The sequence below is a fragment of the Polyodon spathula genome, chromosome 2 (genome assembly GCF_017654505.1).
Source record: "Polyodon spathula isolate WHYD16114869_AA chromosome 2, ASM1765450v1, whole genome shotgun sequence".
NCBI lineage: Eukaryota > Metazoa > Chordata > Actinopteri > Acipenseriformes > Polyodontidae > Polyodon > Polyodon spathula.
Genome location: NC_054535.1, coordinates 83,133,720 through 83,157,539, shown reverse-complemented (window position 1 = coordinate 83,157,539; position 23,820 = coordinate 83,133,720). Strand labels below are relative to the sequence as shown.

The following is a 23,820-nucleotide window of genomic DNA, read 5'->3' as shown; positions in this document are numbered from 1 at the left end:
TATTATTATTTAAAGGGTACATAAATACCTTTTTTATTTTATTGTGTTACATGTTCCCATGTGTTGCTACAACTGTTTACGTAAGATGTGTGTATTGTTTTATTTATTTTTTTTACCCACATGGACCTCTCAGAACAAAATTTCCCATCATCCTCTTGCTCACTGGTAAATCCATCTCAGCTGCATATGTGAGCAAGACGATGATGGGAAACGTAGTTCTGAGAGGTCCATGCAGGTACATGTGAAGCCATCTTGAAGCAGGGAAGGCAATTTAAAAGTTTAAAAAAGTGGTCAAAATGTAAAAAAAAAAAACCAAAAAAAAACCAATGCACACACCTTACGTAAACAGCTGTAGCAACACCTGGGAACATGTAACACAATAAAATAAATAGGTCCTCATATACCCTTTAAAAGACAATATTTTAGTAGGTGCAGTGCAGTTACACTGCGGCACGACAACACTCCTGAATTGTTAAGCCACGCTTTAAACCAACTTCAAACAGAGCATCTGATTCTAAGTGATGCAAGCATACAGGTCCGAATCGGAAAAGGCCAATTTAAAACAACAGCAATACTTTCAAGCCAAGAACGATAGAAATTCAAAGCAGACACCGTGTGGTAGTTGACCACTACTGGAGTTATGCGTCCCGAGCCAAAGGTGAAGGTCATGGTCCACTACCATATGGCAGAGCCTTCATCAAGATGTTCTTTAAAACAACACTTAAAAACCTACATTTACCTTGATCTTGTTAGGTACCGCATACATAATGAGAGAAAAAAACAGGTCTTATTATAATTTATCTGTACAGTGCCAGATATTTTTATGTTTGTGTCTCAGTTTGTTTTTGTTGAAAGATGCTGAACTTCTATCTACTGTCTGATAGAAGCCCGCTGGAGCTGGAAGCTGATTGGCTGACAGTACAGAATTGGTTTCTAATTTTAGTTATCTTAATAGGGGTGGGGCAAGACATGTAGGGTAATGAATAACTTATTCCAACATGAGTCCAGACTACGTGCAGATGCACTGCAATTTTACAAGCTATTTCAAATGAAACACTGTGCTTTGGAGACGTGTGTCCTGTGCAGAAGACTAGGGGATGCTTTAACAGATTAGATGTAATCATGTTTTAATGTCATATGGAAAGTGTGTTTCTACTGCAGCAATCATCCAGACATATAAGACATATAAATGCCATGTTTCCCATGAACTGTAAAGAACTAAGGTCAAATCAAACAGTATAAAGATATTCTAATCTTTAATATCTTAGAATTACAATTACAATAAATATATATAATATATATATATATATCTTATATATATATATATATATATATATATATATATATATATATATATCATATTCATATCACCATCTTACCAAACTAGATCCAGTACTTCTGTGCACCCATCCTGTATTTCTCATGTGCTTAAAACCTTATCTCATGCGTATGTATGTTATAATGTAAAAATAACTGTAATTCTTGTTTTACTGAGACATTTCACTGAATCAACCTAAGCAGTGATCAAATTAAAAGCTAAATGTAATGTCACAATAGGAGCGTCTCTAAGTTGTTCTGCTTAAGAAAAAGCAGTTTGGGTTGGAGCTTATATACATGCATGTGACAAGGCGGAAGCCCTGCACATGGGAAACATGTAGTTTATTGAATATTTTTGGGTTAATTGTTGTTAATATATTGATTTAATTAATTGTTTAGCTGCTGTGGTGCTCCGCCGGGGACGATTACCTGTCTGCGTGGAGCAGCAGCTGAAAGCAATCAGCTGTTCCAGCAGGCAGGTGGGCGTGTCTCAGCGGAGAGTCAGTATAAAAACATGGCGATCACTAGGATCGGGGCTGCTGCAAGGCCTGCCGTTTTCACGGCATCTTTGATTTATTGTTTGTTGTATTGTTTTATTTTTGGTGTTTCTACAGTGTTGTACCATCCTCTGTGCGATACCATTGCTGGTAGCGTCACATGACATTATTGTTTGTTTTTTTTGTTTTATGTGTTAGTAAATACTGAACTTCGTGTTTGATTGCGTTTTTGTGTCTCCGTGCCTCCATTCTGGCTCTCACCTGGCTGTCTGCCTGCTTCAGTACAGGAACAACACATAAGAATGCTACAATGTAATACAGACTGCCTGATTCATTTGGCCATGTAGCTCTGATTAAAGCAATACTGTATATACTTGTGGTACTGGTTCACTCTAGAGTATAAAATACACAAATTTCACTCTGTGGTCCATAACTGTCTAAACATCTACACTCAAGTCATGTCATTCAAGTAAGGATGTTTTTAAAACAAGTGGAAACTACTTTCTAATCCATCATAATTATTTATACTATGGTTCTGGAAGCCGTTTGTTTTTAAGATATTGGTCAGTATTGGATTTGAAACTTTAAATCTTTGAGCAATTGGGCCAAGTCAGCAAACTTTAAATGCCTCAGAACCAGGATGTCCACTTATTAACCGCAGTGTGCTTCAGGGAAGTCTTGGCAAGTTAATTTAGCGGAAAGAAAAATATTTGTCTTAGAAAAGCAGTTTAATAAGCATTTATTTTATTTTTTTAGTTTACATTCTAGCTTTTAACAGATTGTTATCCAACTCCCAAAGACACACAGAATCTTTCTGAACCTTACAACCATTCAATCTGTAATGAAGTGTCAAGTTAATCTTAATGATCTACTATGAAACCAGGGTTTAATTGAAACAATATGTTTCACGTGATGGAAACCATAATTTCTCTGCTAATGAAACTGAATGTTATGTGTATAATTTCCTACATTATTATGATGCGTACAGTAATCAGGCACACTTTATCTGAATAACACTAGACATATTTCACCTAGCACCCTCGATAATTTAAATTCATTCATCATATACAGTAATAGGGATGGGACGGTATGAAATTTTCACGGTATGATAACCGTTAAAAAAAGTAGTTTACAGTATAATCGTAAATCTCGAAAAACTACTCACTTCTAAATCTTTTGTAGTCATTTGTGTATTACTTTAATATAAATACATGTTAATTTGGATTCATATGTTGTTTTTTTCTGACTTTATGTGAACGAAAAGACACAAAAGTGCCCATTTTCTCATTGGAAATAGTGATATTTTGAAATTTACCTGTCCTGGTCACAAAAGCAAAGTTTGTGGGGAATAATAGCCATTTTCTATACTTTTGAGGCATAAGCAATTAGGAAATAACACTAACTACCCAGGAACAAAAAAATAATAATTATTGTTACACGGTGTAATAAGTAGGCTGTCCTGCTGCAGTCGCGGGTCCGTGCTAGTTTTGTTTGAGACATTGGTCTTGTTCTTACAGCGCAGACTTCTGCTGTTCTGAACAGTGCTGCACAGAATCGCGCAGATGTGCTGTCGACGTCACGCACAGAAATCTGTGAAGATGCTGCATAGCCCCGAGCAGCTTTGATATGCTACTGCGGGAGGTTGACTGCGGCTGTGAACCAATGCGACGATGCAAAGATCACGAATGACCTGCTAATCATAATGCAAATAACCACTACAACTAATGCTGTCACCTTGTTAGCGGAGGCGAACGACATTTTATCATTATACAATGAAACCGTGAACAGCCTTGTCAACGCTATATTAAATAAATCAATCAATTATTAAAAACAAACAAAAAATAACAATGTACTAAATCGGTGATAAGTGATGTATAATTTTACAATAAAGTTAATGTTTATCTATTGCATTAACCTGACTGTTGATAATCCAGACAAATATAAATATAATAGGTTGAAAATGGGTCCTACGTTTGGAGAAGGTGTTTCTCTAAAAGCTGAGTGTGATGTCAGAAAGACAGCAGCCAAGAGTAGCCCGCGCAGCAAGATCTAAGTAACAGAACGCAGCAATTGAAACGTGTATTCTGTGTCGCTGAGTTTCCTTCAACCCTTTGCTAAGGCTGCAAGTACCATTGCTTGATTTAGAAGAACCGTGTGTGCAGTTGAAAAATGCGTTAACCGGTGTATAACCGAATTACAATAATTGCGGTATAGAATAAAATTAACGGTATTAATACCGTAATGTACCTAAACCGCGGTAAACCGAAAAACCGGTATACTGACCCACCCCTATACAGTAACGATACACAATTTCAATTTGTTTGTTTTCTGTTTCTGTATCACGTAGTGGGTGAAAACTTATAGCCCAATACAGATAGTCCTATGACTATCTGAAATGTCAGATTTCTTAAAGTTTAATTTAGACACCAGAAGTCACAGACATCTATGTATTAAAAATGGCCATAGGTTACAATGCATTACTAGTTTAAGATAACACTGTATTTTTCTGTTCAAAATACAATAAGTTTTACAGTTCTTTAATTTGTAGACCCGTACTTCATTCTGATTTTGTTTGTAATTGTGGATTAGACTGCATTAAAACAAAGTTTTTGACATGCATTTTTCATTCATTGTGGTACACGCAGTCCTCACACTTACGACACAATTGGTTCCTGAAAGTCGCGTTGTAAGTCGAAGCACATTTCCCCATAGGAACAATGTTATAAACTGGGGTTATGTTCCTTACTCTTTGGCCATATAATACATTTTTACAAAAATGACCCGTTATACTGTATTCATGCAAATATTTATTTAACTCTTTACACTTACCCCGGTGGGTACAAATTATAGCCTCTGGGCTTTCCAATGATGTATTCAGTGTGTGTATGCAGTACTCCTAGCATGAAATACGATCCTCTGAAGTTAAGCACCTTATCATGTGACAGAGTTCACAGCTTAGTTTTCGTTTTGAGTCCATTGTTTTTTTCAGACATTGTTAATGGCAAAAAATAAAATTAAAAAAAAAAACCGTTACATGCATAAAAAAATGAAAAAACGCTAGACTGAGTCAGGGCGACCACGGCAGGTACTGCGGTTCAGACACCGACCATACACACATGACGCACGGCTCAAGTCTCGCCGTGTCGTAAATGTCGTATCGATATCCTAAAGTCGAAGCAGGGTAATAATGCAAAAGAGTCTTAAGTGCCGTGCGTGGTAAATCGAGGATCGTCTGTATTATTATTATTATTATTATTATTATTATTATTATTATTATTATTATTATTATTATTATTTATTTGTGGAATAGTCTTTCTCACAGGCATATGTCAGTAAGCCAAAGATACCATACGGAGGCACAGTTGGTAACAATACATTTAAAAAAATAAATAAAAAAACAGTGTCCCTTTAAGATCATTGAATGCATATGTACTATAAAACACAGTATGCCTCAAAAGACCTTTGACTTCAGCGTTAAGTTATTCAGTACAGGAAATATGTTTTTAGGGTTCACTTCAAAAGTTCTGTGTTGAGCCTTACAAGTATGGTAAAGTTACAGAGGGCACATTTCTGAGGGATATTGTTTCCATTGAAATAGCTATAAAATGAACCATGAACTTATTCAACAACTTAAAAGAAAACTTACAAATTGCTGTTCCATGTTCTTAAGGAAATGAAAGACTGCCTTACTATACAGTACATTCCAGATCTGATTGAAATGTGTATAAGGCACTCATATGGTTCCTTGTCCAGGCTGCATGTTTGTTTAAATTGTCCTTCTTTAAGAAATTTCCAACAAGAAAGTGTCCATCAAAATTCTGTTTTAGAGAAGATGTTTAGCTTTTCTTAGATCCCACACTTCCTCTGTATTTAAAAGATTTGAAGAATAACTACAGGGAACTGTTTAACAGCACATATTTAGACAAACTATTAAACATGGATTCATACAAAAACATTATTGGCTCTTATTAGCTTGCACATTTGCAAAATAACTAAAACCTGTCAAAAATCAAAGTTTGCTGAATCCTTTTAGCTTCTCAAACACCATCTTCATAATTAAAGCAAAAGTGCTATTTCAATTGTTTAGATAATTTATCTTTTTTTTTAATTATTATTAAACAATTGAATTCAAGCAGATAAAAATCCCCCCCCCTCCTCCCCCCCCAAAAAAAAACAAAACAGTAGACTAAAAACAAAACCAGGTTCTTTCCCCAATATCGCAGCAATTTTTTCTCTGGATCAAAATAAGAATGCATGGCTCAGATTTTGCCTTTAAACTATACACACCAACACATCACGTGAAGAATTCTTTCATTAGCAGAGTTCTTTACTGTTCAGAACTTGGATTTCCTTCCTAACAATCGCACAATCCCATCTTTAGCGCAAATATTCCTTTTTATTTGGCACAGTCATACAGTTTAACTATAAAAACAGATGGTAGCAGGCACAAGTGCAGGAGACAGTATTCTAACCCAGCCTGCACACTGTTTTATTTGGGTTCAATACGTGGCAGATTTTGAAATGTTATTCAGGTGTTGTGAGCCGAGCCACAGCTATCAGGAAGTTGTAGTATAATTTACAAAAATCAAAGAGCCTAATTTTGAGAAAAACTTTTCTGAAAAGATAGGGCCCATTGACTTCAAGATTGTTAGCTTAATCATTTTGGATCTCTATTTAAGTAGACAATTTTTCAAACTATAGGCAATTCCCCCCGCTGTTACTGTTAGAAATGTCACGACTTAGTTATATATATGGTGATAATACCTGAAATAGTGTTAACTAAAGAGCTGTCAAATTAATTTCGGATTGGACAAAAACTTCAATTTGTTAAGGAGATGCAACTCATCAACACAGCTGAACGTTTAACAGTAGCCTCTACATTTAGTATGATATGTATGATTAACTCCAGATAAGGTTATTTACAGAAGAAGAATGTGTCATTACCATGCAGGTTATCATTGGGGTCAGCTGGTAAACATTACTGAAGATTTACTTGGCAGATTATTTGTACAAGTTTTAGATAACCGCAAGACTGCATTCTCTGAGCAATTTCTGTATCATGCAGGAATTTAGAGATGAGTGGTGAAAGAAACATAAGCTAAGTAAGCCTAGCAATAAAATATATGTTAAACCCACAGAACCAGACTACAACATCAAAATACTCACACAGATTACACTTTATAAATGTGTCAGTAATTCAAATACAGCAATGTATGAACTAAATATATGTATGTCGTCTGAGGTAAGCATCAATTTACAGATACAATACTGCTCATTCATTATTAATTAGTGTTAAGTGTTGAGCATGAATTATTATTTACTGTGCTTGGGTTTAATTGTAAATCATACTCTTGTCTAGTACAGACATTCCCCAATACTAAATTAAATCTCACATAATATTTTCTAATAGTTCTCATATTTTTTTAAAGTCAATTTAATTCCCTATTGGAGATATATTACTGAATGAAAATCTGACAGGAAAACTACACTGTGGTGTGTCACTTTGAGTTTCGTCTTACCTCTTGCTGCATACTGTAGATATTGCCACCTAACCGGTACAGTACATTGCCTTAAACCCATGCAGATTTGCAACACAATCTACAAAGATACCCATATAGAAAACAAGAATCAGTAACTCCAATACGATACACAGGGATCTGTGTTTGTATTAAGTACAGTCAACTAGCCCTTGAGTTCAAGTCTACTGTTTTCACTACGCTTCTCTAATTCATGGAACTACTCAGTAGCTTGCCATGTTACAAATGATCTATAGAGATGCCTTTCTAGACACACCACCACCCTGGCTTCTATACCATTGGGAAATCACTTCTAATCTAATCTCTGGAACTGAACTAGCAAAAAAAAAAAAAAAAAAAACTGAAGACAAACCAACAAGATACTTCATTTCAGGATTAAAGCTGTCACATGTTTTACAACGAGAACAACTTTCCTTGACATTGTGCGCACACAAAGAAAGACGGAGAAATTAAGTGGAGTCAGAACTCGTAACCAAGCCCTGCTTCCTTTGTAACTCAGCAGTGCTGCCAGTCATTAGTTACTGCACAGTCTGCTGTCTCCAGCCCGGAAATGAGTCTGGTAGGAGCTCGATAGCCAGCCATGCAGTCACTTTTTTTTTTTTTTTTTATCGTAGCACAGTGTCTGGGAGGCCAATCCGAAGGAAAATTACATGTGTTCTACATTAGTGAGAAAATAACAAACAGCTTTAAGACAATTACGGTGGTCAGCAAAAAGCAGTATGCAAACTACCTAGAAATAATAATAATAATAATAATAATAATAATACTTTTTAAAAAACATTTCTCTTTGACACCTCAGTAATCAATAAAACAGATAAAACATTACCGGCAATGATCTGAACAATAATGCAATAATTGTGATACCAAATTGTGCAAAAAGACATGTGGATTGCACTATGGTAAATGTGCTTTACAGTTTCCACTTATGCCATGACTTCATCGCTCGAGAGAAACGTCTTGGCTTGCTTTCTCGCTCATACAAAAAACGTTTGTCTCAAATATCTTAGGATTTCTTTTTTTTATTCCCTGTTCCTCAGTCATGTGTTCCTCTCATGTATAAAATAAGTCTGTCTGCAAATATCTGTATTTTTCTTTTATTTTTTCAAAACCATAAACTCTCAAAATCCTTCATTTTGAAAGACTCAACTGATTGAATGCATCTTTGGATTTAACAAGGAACCAATTAAAAAATATACAGTGGTTCTCAAAAGTATTCACCCCCCTTAGACTTTTCCACATTTTATTGTGTTACAACATGGAATCAAAGGGATTTAATTAGTTTTTGCCACTGATCAACACAAAAAAAGTCCATAATGTCAAAGAGCAAAATAAAATCTACAAATTGTTTTAAATTAATTACAAATACAAAACAGAAAATAATTGATTGCATAAGTATTCACCCCCTTGAGTCAATATTTGGTAGAGGCACCTTTGGCAGCAATTACAGCCATGTGTCTATTTAGATAAGTCTCTACCAGCTTTGCAGATCTGGACACTGCAATTTTTGCCCATTCTTCTTTGCAAAATTGCTCAAGCTCCGTCAAGTTGGATGGGGACCTTTGGTGAACAGCAATTTTCAACTCTTTCCACATATTCTCAATTGGATTGAGGTCCAGGCTTTGACTGGGCCACTCCAGGACATTGACCTTTTTGTTTTTAAGCCACTCCAGTGTTCTGCCACTTAGTCTCAGAGTCTTCCACATGCCTTCTGGCAACCTCTAGCTGAGATTTGATGTGAGTTTTTTTCAACAATGGCTTTCTTTTTGCCACTCTCCCATAAAGACCAGTTTTGTGAAGTACCCGGGCTATTGTTGCCGTATGCACAGATTCTCCCAGCTCAGCCGGGGAAGACTGTAACTCCTTTGGAATTGCCATAGGCCTCTTGGTGGCCTCCCTGACTAGTGCCTTTCTCGCCTGGATACTCAGTTTTTGAGGACGGCCTGTTCTAGTCAGAGTCAGAGTTGTGCCATATTCTCTCCATTTCTTAATAATGGACTTTACTGTGCTCCGGGGGATATTCAATGCCTTGGAAATGTTCTTATATCCTACCCAATTGGTGCTTTTGAAGAACCTTATTCCGGATTTGCTTTGAATGTTCCTTCGACAATTCATGATTTTTAATTGTCAATCGCTCCATAACTGGGTGGGCCCATGAGCAAAATGGGTGGGCCCAGGCCCTTCAGGCCCAAGCGTGGAGCCGCCCCTGTATACCATGTGCTTGAACCTTAGCCAGCAATAATCTGGGCAAGCTAGAGCTACTGCTTATACCTTTAACAATGGACTTGTCTACTACAGAAAGTCTAATCAATTGTAAATCCTTTCCAATACATTTGTAATCCATTATATTGTCGAAATTGGATTTATGTGAGATGCAAATTAATGTTTATTTGACATTGTGTGCATTGATATGACAGATATGGGATGGAAACAGCATTATGAAATACATAATAAAATAGTGCTGGGACAAATACCCGAATATTCGAACAAATATTTTTTTTTACATGTTTTCGGATACAAAAATCAGATGTTCATAGTCGCTAGAAATGACAAAATTACCTTGCCCTTATTTACCACCCCACCAGAAGTTGCGTGACAGTTTAAAAAACGGCAAATGAAAAAGAGCTCTGTGTGATATGTGAGATTAATATACACAGATGTAGTCAAACATTTACATACCTCAATGGAAATTTATAATTTCTATAAATTTCTCGAAAACAACAAATTTTATAAAAATCTTTTGAAGTAGAAGTTTGCTTTTTGTGGGTAAGGAAAACAGTTTCAAGAAATAGATGTCTAGAATTATTTATTTCATAATTATTTTCGCAAAACTCAAAAAATGCTAAACCTAAAGTAATCATACCCTTTGATGCTATGATAGTATTGTCTAGAAGGTGCTATAAATTTCAATATGATAATACAGAACCTAATTCTAGAAAAATCAAGAAAATGCTGGATTGTAGGTGAACATTCTTAGAGCGTATACAAGAGTTATGCATAGGATGATTGCTGTCATTACCAGCAAAGAGATACCTGAAGACGACAGGCAGAAAATTATTTATTGTCATAAAGCCGGAGAAGAATACAAGAAGATTTCCAAGCATTTGAGTATCCCAATTTCAACTATTGTTTTATGAAAACTGTAATAGTCCCAGCTTCCCAGGCAAAAGAAGGCAGAGCATTCCATAATTTAGGGGCTCTACAAGAAAAAGCCATTGGGATAAGTAAACCTTTGCCTACAACTGTATATGAAAAACACAGCATCAACACAGCAACTCTTGAGTCTCTATTTAAAAGTTTTAGACAGAAAAAAGTAAACAAACCAGATTATGCGCTGGCACGAATAGTGATCTCTATGGAAGGCCATCTGGGTCAAAAACGTGTTGTGCTGCTTTAGAGCGAGTCAGAATGTCATGGGACAAAAAAAGGCAAGCACGGCATTCTGAAATGCCTCACCCTTAAATAATGCCCAACATGCTGGAAATGTTGTGTAGTGATTTTTATATAGATTGTATACATTATATATTTTTTGTTATGACTTTCTGTTATGTGGAATGTAATACATGAGAACATGGCTTTTATTACTTTTTGAAAACTAACGACTATCCGAACGAATATTTAAATTATGAGCGAATATATCCAAACATGATAATTCTGTGTTTGTCCCAGCACTATAATCAAATGATCTGTTCTGTGTTTAACTGCTGAAAACACTTATCCTTTGCTCACCGTTCATATTATCAATTCATGGGACTTCACTCAGTAGGCATACACTTAAACAGAAACCAGTACCAGCTGTTCCTCAACTGTGCTGCATCTATCCACTTTTAAGAGAAGGTGATCTCTCACAGCTATACCCTTCAAGTGAAAACTTACACATGCCAAAAAACTAGGCATGCAACACATTAGATTCATCTTAACATGTAGAGCTTGATTATAATTAGGGACCTTACTAATAAGTTTGCTCAAATATGCCTGGCTTGCTCCACCAGAGTGAATTTATCTATCATCTGTTTTGTTTGGAACCTTGAACAGTCTAGATTCCTAAATCAATGTGCACTACTTGACCCAAACCTCAAGTGACTTTTAATGTATGCATGCTGCATACCATTTGTGACATCTGTTTCTTTACATTTTTACCCTCTGATTCATTTTACAGAACAAAACTATTGGAAATGTATATCAGTAAAAGCAATCCCATATAACCTTGACAGCCAGCTCTCCAGGTAAGGTTTTGGGTCTGGGAGTAACTTACCATTTAATTTTAACACTGACAGTAAAATGTATTTTCATGGGGTAAAATGCAACATTACCTTGAAGTCATGACTAATCTCAATAAATACAATACAATATTTAATGGTAATGGTGTAGGCATCCCATTTTAACTGCAACTACTGTACAACCACGCATGTGTTCTACAATGTTCTTTATCGGATCAGCGCGTTTTTTTTTTCAAGATATCACACTGACTCTGCAAATTAATTGCATTACTTGTATTTTAACATTAAATTCTTAAACTCAGTGAACATGTTAAAACTTCAATATAAAGCCATATGGATACAGACGATAAAGAAATGCATTAATGAGTTAGAAATCAGTTTGTTTAATATTATAGGCACCTTTTTTAGTCGATGGTTCGATGGTTCAAGTTGGATTTGTAGCTGGACTGGGGTGTTTACGCTTCAACCTGTGAAGCTTTAAATTTTTCTTATTCTTACTGTGACTGGCTGCAAAGACAACAGGGCTAGCCAGACATTGGATAATGTTTGTTGGGTTGTTTTTACTTGTATACAGTTTCCTCGTAACTGAAGACATTATATTCTGTAATTATTAACTGAGGCCCTAGGGGAGGCAAACCAACTGTGCAGCAAAATTGCTTTGTGCATTTTTAATTTAGTGCATATTTCAGATTTTTTAACATGTAAAACTGCAGATATGCATTATTTGGACCACTGCCTACAGCATTATTTTATAGCAACCTCAGAATTCTTCAAAAGTGATCATCTGCCATGTATAGGGATTAGACCAAAAGAACAGAATAGAATGCATGTGGCTTCTACCCACATCTTCCTTAAGGGAATAAGAGGCAGTAATCAATTTGAGATTGCTTCCAGACCAATTTAAAGACTGTCACATCAAATCAGTGCCATCCTGGCATGGTGGCACTACACCACGATGACAACTTTATGGGACGTGTTTTTGATTTTTTGTAAACAGCAACTTCTGTACCAAACAAACAGCAGTATTGATTGTAAATTTTTATCTTTTCAGCACTGTCAAACTGAGTTGCTGGAAATAATGGATTCACTTCCACCACAGAGCTGAGATATAAAAATCAGTCAAAGTTGGATCTCCTATTTAATGACAGCTTTGAAAGTATTTTTTATTGCAGTTATTCTTCAACAATGTGTCTACACACTACAGTCACAGTCTCCATTTAGATAAGGCGAAAATGCAGATTTGTTTGGAAACTGCCAACCCAACTTGAACTAAAGCAGAACTCCTACATAGGGAATGAGTAATGCTTTCCACTGTTTTATCTTACCTCGTTCGCACTGTGGTCCTGTAAATCCATACACACAAGCACACCGGTTTGGTCCAATACAACGCCCTCCATTCTGGCAGCCATTCTCACACACAGCTGAAATTCAAGCACAGATTATAGTTAGTTGATAAAAAGAAAAAGAAAAGTGAACAGCTGTGGTCCAAACTCAAGTTATTTTTCCATGTACAATTTGTGAAATGTTTTATATAAAGTGTATCAATTTCCCTGGCTTATAATTGTCTATATAATGTGCTCCAAATCAGATGCCGGCCAGATTATTTATCTTGGCGCTTTCATTCAACTCAATGGAATTAGGGTGACTCCAGTTCTCATTACAATCAACCAGGAGACTGCAATTCTCATTAAAACAAAACTAAACCAATGCAGTAGGTTTCAAGAAGGAATTTAAACTGTTTGAGCATTTGGTTTGTAAGGACTGGAAGTGTTATCAATGCACCATATTAAGCTGTTTTCATTGTGCAAACGCAGACCTTTCAACTGAGAAATGTGTCATGCCATAAAGATTTTTAAACATCCAAAAGTGGCACATAACACATTTTGCCCAATGTCTAAACAGAGAATCTGTAGCTGGGATAGGACTGAAACCCAGAATCATTTCCGTCTTACAGTCCACAGCTCTAAATACATGGCTTACAAGACTTTACACTTGCAATGCTATTCACTTATTTATTTATTTATTTTTACCATCAACAATAACATTATTAGGAGAATTTGCTTACAGACCTCATACGTTTACAATGGATGATAATGGTATCAGGAAGCACAGACTAAGCTCTATTCTTGAAACTGTTACAGTACTGCATATTTCAAAGGTGAAACCGAGGTCCCTGAGCAGTCTACCTGACAAAATAAATATCTGCTTTTTAGCAAAGTACTAGTTCTCAGTGACGAGAGCTGCCTCTCTCCCTCAAACACACTCTATCCCCTGGGCTAGCTTCCAAACCAGGACCAGGGTAGGACTTCAAAGTACTCCACTGCCAGTGCCAAATAACCCATCACCCCTAGAGATGTCAGCTCTCTTGACATACATAGTACACACTACACTGGAGATCAGAGAAGAGTGGTATAAAATGTATATAGATTATCAAAGCCCTTTACTCATTTTTTTTTTTTTTTTAAGAATTGAAAAAAGCACCCAGTAAAGTTTCCAAACCAGAAATAAACAAAGTTCAACTGCTTTAGAATTGTATTTGGTTTAAAAAAAACAAAAATTAAGTAAATACCCTTTATAGTTAGTTTCTGGTATCGTTGCTGATAAAATTAAAGCTGATAAATTTATGGACATTTCAATTTTCTGCCTAATAGGCCTACCATATACGCATTCAAGCCTTACGCAAGTAATGAGTTTTATTGTAAAGGTCGGACAGTTTAATCGGCAATTGAGTGAAAGAGTACTTACGCTGTCCGCAGTAAGTTCCTGTGTAACCTTTCTGGCACTGGCAATGGTCCTCTGCACATGATCCACCATTCATACACCTGATGTTGCACTGCTGGACTGCAAATAAAAGAACAGCCATTTAGTAGGTCTGCTCGACTTGGTTTCAGTAAACAATTCCAGATTAAGACAGGAGGCCAATTATTTTATTTCATACCATAACTAAGTTGTTCTTATACAATATAAGGCACATACAACTACCTGTAATAAGGATTGTTAAAAAGGATATCAGACTCTCTTCACTTTCAAACAAAGAAAGTTTGGCACTTAAATGTATTGAATTATGGTTACTCTGAAACAGGGCATGAAAGCAAGGTATTTGACATTCTTTTTAAAGATCACCCCCAAAGGTAATCTATTCAATAAAATATGAAGTACAAATCAGAATTATTAGACATTAAACAAAATCCTTGGAGACTATCAGACATTTCATCATGAACAAAAATATATATTTGTTTGTTTTTTAATTACATAATCTATGGACAACATCACTTTAAATAAATGCCACACAATAACACATAATAGCTATAGGGCTAAATATTATTTTAGACAAATACAAAATAATTTATGCAATAACCGCTTATTTTTTTGATTATACACAGCATAACATAATGAAAGTTTAACATAATATTTTAAATATTTAAAGACACTATTAAAAAAAAACTATATATTACAGTGATCTACTTGTATGTGAATCAATAATTTATAAGAAATATTTTGAACACTTTTGAAGTGGTTGAACACTTACTGGATTTTGATCCACAAGTTGGCGATATTTGTCCACTTGAACAAGTACACATGTTGGGACGTGAACAAAATCCATCACCACAGCTGCTTCGGCAAATGGCTGAAATATCAAAGGGAAAAAATTAGTACCAACTGAAGGTCCAACCCAAGAAATGTAGGATCTATTTGTGACTTCCTGGCAGGCACAGCGAGTGCTGAGCGTGCTGCATGATCAGCTTTATAGACAGTAAGCAATGTATGAGAACATGTACTGGTATAGTTTAAACTTGCTTAATACCACCAATGGGAAAATCCAAATAAATGAATGCAGCGAGCATAACCATAGCATAACACATACAGCATACATTCCATGACCATACTCCAGTGCACTGTGCAATTAAGATGCAAACACTTTGTGTAAGCTGTCCTTGAAGCAAACTCAAAAGCTTTGCCATGCCATTAATATAGTCTATATACCAAGAGATCTAGTCTAGGTTGACTAGTAAGAAAGAATAAACGTTAGTAAAGAATTGTGTATGAATAGGAAACAAATGTTAAAGAACAATCAAGAATAGCAAAATATGGTAATTATGGTACAGACTTCAAAAACCTTAACCAACCAAAGTAAGGCACACTACACAGTACATAGATTAGTTGTACTATGTACCTTAGACATCCACCATTAACTTGACAATGATATCGGGCACTATAGTATCTTACCAGATTAATTTTAAATCCAGGGTGTTCCAATACTTATTGATGTGTACTGTAAAGATAATGTACTGTATGTTCCCAACATAGGCTTAGAATTTAATTACTCATGGTCATAAATACCACATACATTCACACTTTAGGCTATGAAAAATGAACATGTCAAGGATACAACTTTTACAACCATTATAATGTGGTAAGCCCAAGCAAACACAAAACCCATACAAGCATGAGTTTTCGTTCCCTACTAAACTACATTCAAATGTGTGTGTGTGTGTGTGTGTGTGTGTGTGTGTGTGTGTGTGTGGTGTGTGTGTGTGTATATATATTATATATATTCTCAATAGCTACTTTAGATAGAGCAGATTGCACTTACGAACAATGCACTGGTTTCCTCCTGGTAAAGTTTTCCATCCAGGGCAGCAATAGGAATTGAATCGAGATCCGCACACATTAGGGCTGTGATAAGATAAATACCAATTACTAAACTGATACAAAAAATAGGCATATAAAATAATAATAATAAATAATAATAATAATAATAATAATAATAATAATGCTTGGGAGAACAGGGTACAGTAATATTCCCATCATTTCAACTAATTTTCATATTCTTTAGATTAAGTAGAATATATTACATTTAGACTACTATACAGTTATATTGTGAGGGATAATGCTCTTAACTTTTAAGGTAAAACAGCATCTTCTTACCTCACTGAAAAGCAACAAACCCTGGTAATGACACCCAAAGAAAACACGCGTATTTGATAACTAACTGCATTTTTCAGTTTAGCTTGATAAAAACTCTGAATACAGGTAAGACTTTATGGGTGCATGTACGGACCACAACATACCCTTTTGCCAATCTGAGAATTTAGGAAAGAAAACGGACTACAATGCAAGTGTCAATCACCTTTTAGCATTTTGTTTTTCCCCATTGTATTAGCAAAATGCACTAAAAAAAAAAAAAAAAAAACCCTCTTACACCGAAAAATACCTATACTATTAACAAAAAACATCATACCGAAAAATACCTATACTATTAACAAAAAACCTCATACACCGAAAAATACCCATATTTTTATTTTCTGCAGTAGCCTAGCAAAAATACACTTCAAAAGATAAAAACAAACTTCACATTATGTAGCTTAAAAGAATACAGCTAGATGATGCCTATCATTACAGTACGATATGCAGCGTACATTAAGGCATAGAAAAGAAAATCATTTTAAAAAGTCCAGGTGTGTGTTTTATTTTTATTATTTTTTTTTTTTACCCTCTAAGAACATCCTGCTGTCCTCTTCTTCTCACTCTGTTGGGTGTCATTTCTTTCTCTTCGTCTGGTTTGAATTTGCCCTTTTCATTTTTTCCATGATCTTGCCCTGATATTTTTTCCACCACGATTCCCGATAAGGCAATACATCCAAGCAAGCACTTCAACACCCACTGGGTCCCCATCCTGTGGAACTCTCAGCACTTCAGGTTTGTGGTAAAAAGTTTTACAAATCCTTTCCAAGCTTTTTTTCTCTCAGCGGACTGGTAGCAGCAGCAGTCTTATACTGTACCGTAGCTTCACTGTAAGTGAAAAAAACACTTCACTGATTCCTTAATTGTGCTGCAGTCTTATCAAAACTGTTTGTTGCTGTTTTTCCAGAGTTACATGTCCAATTGTGTGTCATCTCAACCTGGTGGAAAACTAATTTAAAGTGACTAATTCATGTGAAATGCTGCCGGGGTCGAAGCTGATTACAAAAAGTGGGATAGATATGAAAGACCTCCTTTCTCATTAAACATCGCCTAGGTCGGTCCGAGTCGTGAATGTGAAACGAGAAGATATGATCTGACGTTTTGTGGTTGCTGCTTGTCAGTGGGGTAAATCAAGCCTCTAGCACGTGAGCTTACACAGAGAAAGGAGGCGGTGGGCTGAGAAAAGTTCGACCATTTTCCACACCTACGTGCCCCGGGACAGTACATCACATTGAATGGGAGGGACAACTGAGAAGGGGGAGCGTTTGATTCGTTGATTTGTTTTTTCTGTTTCTGTATTTCATTTTAACTGTGTAACTAGCATTCCATATTTGTATTTCTTCTCTTTTTCTTTTTTCTATTTTCAATTAAATTCCTTCATTATTTTGTCAGTCCTAGTGATAGTTTATTAATTAACTATTTCAGCTAGTATGTACATCACAGTGTTCTTTAAAGACAAAATGGTTAAAAATAGGCTAATTCATTAATTTCACATAGGGACACACATGCCTGCAGCTGTAACACACTTTTATTTTCAATGTTCAGTATTGTACTTTTATATGTCGTGTGTAGGGTGTCTGATAGACATCTTGTAAGTTTGGGTGAGAGGACCGCGAAGTGAAGCTCTGGCTGCTCAAACTGTGTGAATGTCACCCTCAACACAATGTATTAACTTCTTATAAATCAAACAAATAAAGATTGTACTCAGGAATAGCTTTAAACGGAGAGAGAGAGAGAGAGAGAGAGAGAGAGAGAGAGAGAGAGAGAGAGAGAGAGAGAATAATAATAGAAGGGCTTCAGTGAGTTACAGGAAAATAATTCCATCCAGGGTTTATGTGACGTCATAAACTACGCGATCGTTAAAACTGTCACAAAAACCCAAAAGATGGAATTATTTTCCTTTACCAAACTGAAGCCCGTCTATTATTTTTTATAATACATGGATATTAGTATGTTATAAAAAAAGACAATAAACGGTGTTAAGGTTCAAACTGCAAGTGAATTTAATGAATAACAATAATGTCAATTAAGTAAATATTAAAGAATCTTAAATATAATTTTATTTTTGATCATTCAGGAATGGTGAATTAAACTGGGTATACAATAAACTGCAAAAAATATTGTTTACTTGGTTGGTGAGCCCAGGTTTGCAGCTGCCGTGAGTGACAGCTTTTCGGCTAGCTTTTCACCACATCTCTGCGGTGCTCCTGCTGCTGTAAAATACTCTAAAAACTGTGAAGGATCCATCATTCCCTTCGTTTATGTCACACACACACACTCACTATTTACAAATATTTACAATAACAACAATCCCTGTTGTTTTTAATTCCCAGTCCTCTTGTGCTGTTTTCATGGGGTAATGCGGTCATTCACCGATTAAAATTGTTGTCTACTCGCCCTCTTCACATTTTCCCAGTCTCCAGCAAGCCCCTGCTCGGCTCTGCGGCTTCAAAACACCTGTGAGACATAACAACAGGCTTAGCTATCTCTGTCTTACTACTCTGCATTGTATGCAACCAGACCATCTCCAGCCAGGAATGTATCCCTGGCCACGTCTCTATCAATCCGTCATAGCCAACTGCTACTCAGTTGTGCTTGTGACCTAACCTGGCTTTGATATTAGTGTAACTTGAAACAACCGAGATGGCCGCCACATACGGACCCTATGCTTAAGGCATGCTCCATCTTGGTGAAGTCGAGCAGGATGCTCTCTTAAGTGCCTCCACCTATCGGGAGGCCAGATTTTTACCCCTCTTACCATCCATCACCCTCCCGCAAACATGTACACCATATTTTAACAGCAGACTAATTGTCGGAGAGAGAAGGATTCGCAGATGGCCTCGCATTGGAAGTGGTCCGTCAAGGTATTTTGCTGAAAAGTTCTGCAGTGGTTATTGGATTTCCTTGGCTGGTTAGTAGCCAAAAAAATAATAAGCCATGAGCGGACATTATGCTGTATCGTGAGAGCCTTAAAATGAGTTTTTCATCACTAGGTTATAGTAAGGAAGGATATGGTTTCTGTTATGTTTCAAACAGGATATACTGCAAACATTTGTTATCTCACAGCATGAGGTACATATGTGAACATACTGAGGCTTATAGATGGCCCAAAGTTGCAGGAGCACAAGTCACACTATATAATACACAAATGCGTTGAATTGACATTGCATTTACTGTGGATTCACAGGACTTTGTGCAATTACAGTACATTATTACCTATCTGACTGCACTGAGCATACAATCAATGCCTGAAGATGGGGCATCATTATTATATTTCTTTTTGTGTTAAAAATAAGCTTGTACTGTTTTTTTGTTGTTGATTTCTTCATTTATTATTTTTCATTATCTCATGCAATATCTGCTACACAAAAACAATTGCTCTCCCTAAAAGGCAGTTAATTTAACCAGATACCTAAAGGGGCATTTTTAAGCATGGGCGACCATTTGCTGATTAGAAAAAACAAGTGCTTTACTGATTCCATGTATACGCAACCTTGTGAGACTAGGGAGTACAATACAGTAGAAAACAATACAGTGCAATACAGGATATTATGTTCTGATACAGTATTAATTGCATTAGGAACATTTACAAGTTAGGTAAGGGACTGGTTTTAGGGTGATGTCACCTCATAAACTGCTCCCTTTTAATCCAGGCATGTTTAATCAAACAGACTGTCTAATTAAAGATACATTGTTAAAAATTAAGCTCAATGATTATCAGAGTTTGAGCTGAGCATGTTAAATTGAAGTCTGGTTGTGCTTTACACATTAACCAGAGCAATTAAACACGCAATAGTGCTAAATATAGAAATACTAAAAGAAACAAAAATTCCATGACAAAGTTTTGATTAGATCTATTTTTCATTGTCTTGAAATCAACGGTTTATACAGTGCCGTGAAAAAGTATTTGCCCCCTGCCTGATTATCTGCATTTTTGCAAACTTTTTGAAGATTCATCAAGGGAGAATGAAATGCTTGAGGGAGAAGGGACAAGGGCCTCGCATTGATCAGTACTTCTTACGAAGTCAGTCAAATCAGTCGAATGAAATCCAGCGACAGGAAGCAAACCACAGTTCGCAGGATATCAGCACCCCTGTCATAGATGTGAGGAGGACTTGCATGGACACAGTTAGTGATGAACCTAATGATCCTTGTGAACCCGGTCAGATGAACCAGTGTAAGAGAGAAAAGAACCTCAACGGGCACAAGCCTGGAGTTAAATGGCCAAGAGCTTGTGAAAAAACTGCATGGGACACAGTAAATACAGATCTCTGCTTTGCATTGGAAAGGTTAAGTGGAACAGTTGAAAAGAAGCTGGATAAATTTGGGGACATCATCTACGCATATGGAAGTGAGAGGTTTGGAGTTGAAAAAAGGAAGAAAAAAGTACAAACTATTCCTGGAAAGCCTAGACGGCAGCAGGATATTGAACGCTTAGTTAGAGAAAGGAGACAGCTGAGGAAGCAATGGAGAAGAGCAGAACAAAGTCAGAAGGAGGGACTCAATCTCTTACAAAGGGTCATAAAAGATAAGCTTGCAACATTGCACAGAGCTGAGTGCCTATGGAAATGCTACAAAAAGAAGGAGCGTGTGAGAGCTAACTTTTATAAAGACCCATTCAAATTTGTAAAGAAGTTATTCACCAGTGAGAAGAATGGCACACTAAAAGCATCTAAGGTTGAGCTGAAGAGATATTTGGAGGAAACACATACAGATTCAAAAAGGCAGGAGCCTATGGCAATTCCTTCAGACATCCCACCTATCAATCCACCAGAATACCAAATGGAGGACTGTGCACCTAAGTGGAAAGAAGTAGAGCATCATCACCAGGGCCTAATAGAGTTCCGTACAGAGTGTACAATAGTGCTTCAAATTCAAACTACAAATTCCGTGGAAATTGATGAAAGTGTCATGGGAAAAACAGATTGTACCAAGAGCATGGCGCCAAGCAGGTGGAGTCTTTATACCTAAAGAAAAAGATTCTACAAGCATCAGTCAGTTTCGTCCTATTTCCCTATTAAACGTAGAAGGCAAGATTTTCTTCAGCATTATTGCTCAGAGATTGTCAACTTACCTATTAAAGAACTGCTTCATTGACACTTCAATACAAAAAGCGGGCATTCCAGGTTTCCCAGGATGCTTAGAACACATCAATGTGATCTGGAGACAAATTCAATCAGCTAAAAAGGAGAGGAAGGAGCTCCATGTGACATTCCTGGATTTGGCTAATGCATATGGTTCAGTGCAACATGAACGTCTTTGGGCAGCATTTGATTTTTTCAGTGTACCGATGACAATAACAAATTTAGTGAAAGCCTAATTTGGAGATTTGCAATTTAGTTTTTCAACTTCAGAATTCAGCACTACATGGCAATGCCTAGAGGTTGGAATAATGGCAGGATGCACCATTTCTCCACTGGCTTTTACCATGGCAATGGAAGTAATCATTAGGGCATCAAAATGGGTAGTGGGAGGAGAGCACTTGGCTTCTGGAATGCGACTACCACCAATTCGAGCATACATGGATGACATGACAACCATGACTACAACAGTAGCCTGCACTAATCGGTTATTGGGCAAATTAACCAATAACATTGAATGGGCACGAATGCAATTCAAGCCCACTAAATCAAGGAGCATCTCTATAATTAAAGACAAAGTAGTAGATAAAACATTCTTCATTAATGGTGAGGCAATACCAACAGTCTCTGAGAAGCCAGTGAAGAGTCTTGGGAGATGGTACGACGGGGATCTAAAGGACACAGTTCGTGTGGGAGAAGTTAGACAACAAGCAGTGGAAGGGTTGAAGAGCATAGACAGCTGTGCTCTACCAGGCAAACTAAAACTCTGGTGCTTTCAGTGTGGTCTACTGACGAGGTTGCTGTGGCCACTGACTGTGTACGAGGTTTTTTTGACAACAGTAGAGAAGCTGGAAGCTTTAATCAGTTCATACATCAGGAAATGGTTGGGAGTTCCACGCTGCCTCAGCAGAGTGGGACTTTATGGTAAAGGAATACTGCAGCTACCAATCTCCGCTCTAACCGAGGAATTTAAGTGCGCCAAGGTCAGACTGGAAATGACATTAGTAGAGTCATGCGACAAATGCGTAAGGGAGGCAGCACCTGTGTTGAAAACTGGAAGAAAGTGGGCAGCAAAGAAAGCTGTGGAAGATGCAAAGGCTGCCCTTCGAATTGGTGATATCATGGGGCAAGTTCAGCATGGAAGAGGAGGTCTTGGTCTCAGTTCAGCTCCTCCTACATGACACAGCGCAACCCCAGCTCAAAGGAGGAAGCTGACAGTCAACGAGATGCAAAAGCAGGAGGAGAGGATGAGGTGTGTAAAGGCCATTTCCCAGGCCAAGCAGGGAGAATGGATGAGATGGGAGAGTGTGGAACAACGCAAGATTGGTTGGCAAGACCTATGGTCAATGGAACAGAGCAGGATCAGTTTCCTCATCAGATCAACATATGATGTTCTCCCATCACCACAGAACCTAAACCGCTGGGTGGGTGAGTATCCCTCATGTCCTTTGTGTTCATCACCTGCAACATTAAGGCACATTTTGACAGGATGTAAGGTGGCTCTTAGCCAAGGACGGTTTACTTGGCGCCATGACCAGGTGCTGCGATGTTTGGCCTTAGCATTGGAAGACAAGCGTAACCTGACCAATAAGTTGCCACCTGTTCCATCAAAACATTACACACAAAAGACAACATTCCTCCGCCCAGGAGAGCAACCACCAAGAAAAGGTGTTAAAACCAATCCTCACGCAGGACAACTGGAAGCTGCTAGAGACTGGAAAATGCTGGCAGATGTTGGTCAACGGCTTATTTTTCCACCTGAGATTGCCACCACTAACCTTTGACCAGATATTGTCTTGTGGTCTGGATCAGCATGCCTTGTTCACCTGGTAGAGTTAACAGTGCCATGGGAGGATGCTGTAGATGAGGTGTACGAGAGGAGGAATTGCGGTATGCTCAACTAGCCACTGAAGCGGAACAGCGAGGATGGAGACTCCGGGTTTACCCAGTGGAAGTGAGTTGTCGAGGATTTGTGGCACACTCTACAACCCAGTTTCTCAGAGACGTCAGATTCAGTGGCCAAGAGTTGCGTCGCACAGTGAAGAACTTATCTGAAGCAGCAGAGAGGAGCAGCAACTGGCTGTTGTTGAGACAGAAAGATTCTGGCTGGGGATCTCAAGCACAATAGAAAGAAAGAAATGCTGATGTACAAGTAAGTAAGCTGGGCTGAGTTGAGTGGGGGACGGAGGGGGGTGATGCTGTGACG

The 23,820-nt window shown here is 37.3% G+C and overlaps 1 protein-coding gene across 1 annotated transcript in view; it reads right to left on the bottom strand.

The window, feature by feature from the left end:
• The window catches only part of LOC121302308 (fibrillin-2), a 104,770-nt gene extending 87,078 nt beyond the window's left edge, over nucleotides 1-17,692 (bottom strand). The window contains exons 1-5 of the mRNA XM_041232177.1: nucleotides 17,063-17,692; nucleotides 16,163-16,245; nucleotides 15,098-15,196; nucleotides 14,314-14,409; nucleotides 12,894-12,989 (exon numbers count right to left, since the gene is read on the bottom strand). Of these exons, the coding sequence (XP_041088111.1) occupies nucleotides 12,894-12,989; nucleotides 14,314-14,409; nucleotides 15,098-15,196; nucleotides 16,163-16,245; nucleotides 17,063-17,244 (556 nt within the window). The 5' untranslated portion in view covers nucleotides 17,245-17,692. The remainder of the gene's footprint in view (nucleotides 1-12,893; nucleotides 12,990-14,313; nucleotides 14,410-15,097; nucleotides 15,197-16,162; nucleotides 16,246-17,062) is intronic.
• Between the last annotated feature and the right edge of the window lie 6,128 nt (nucleotides 17,693-23,820).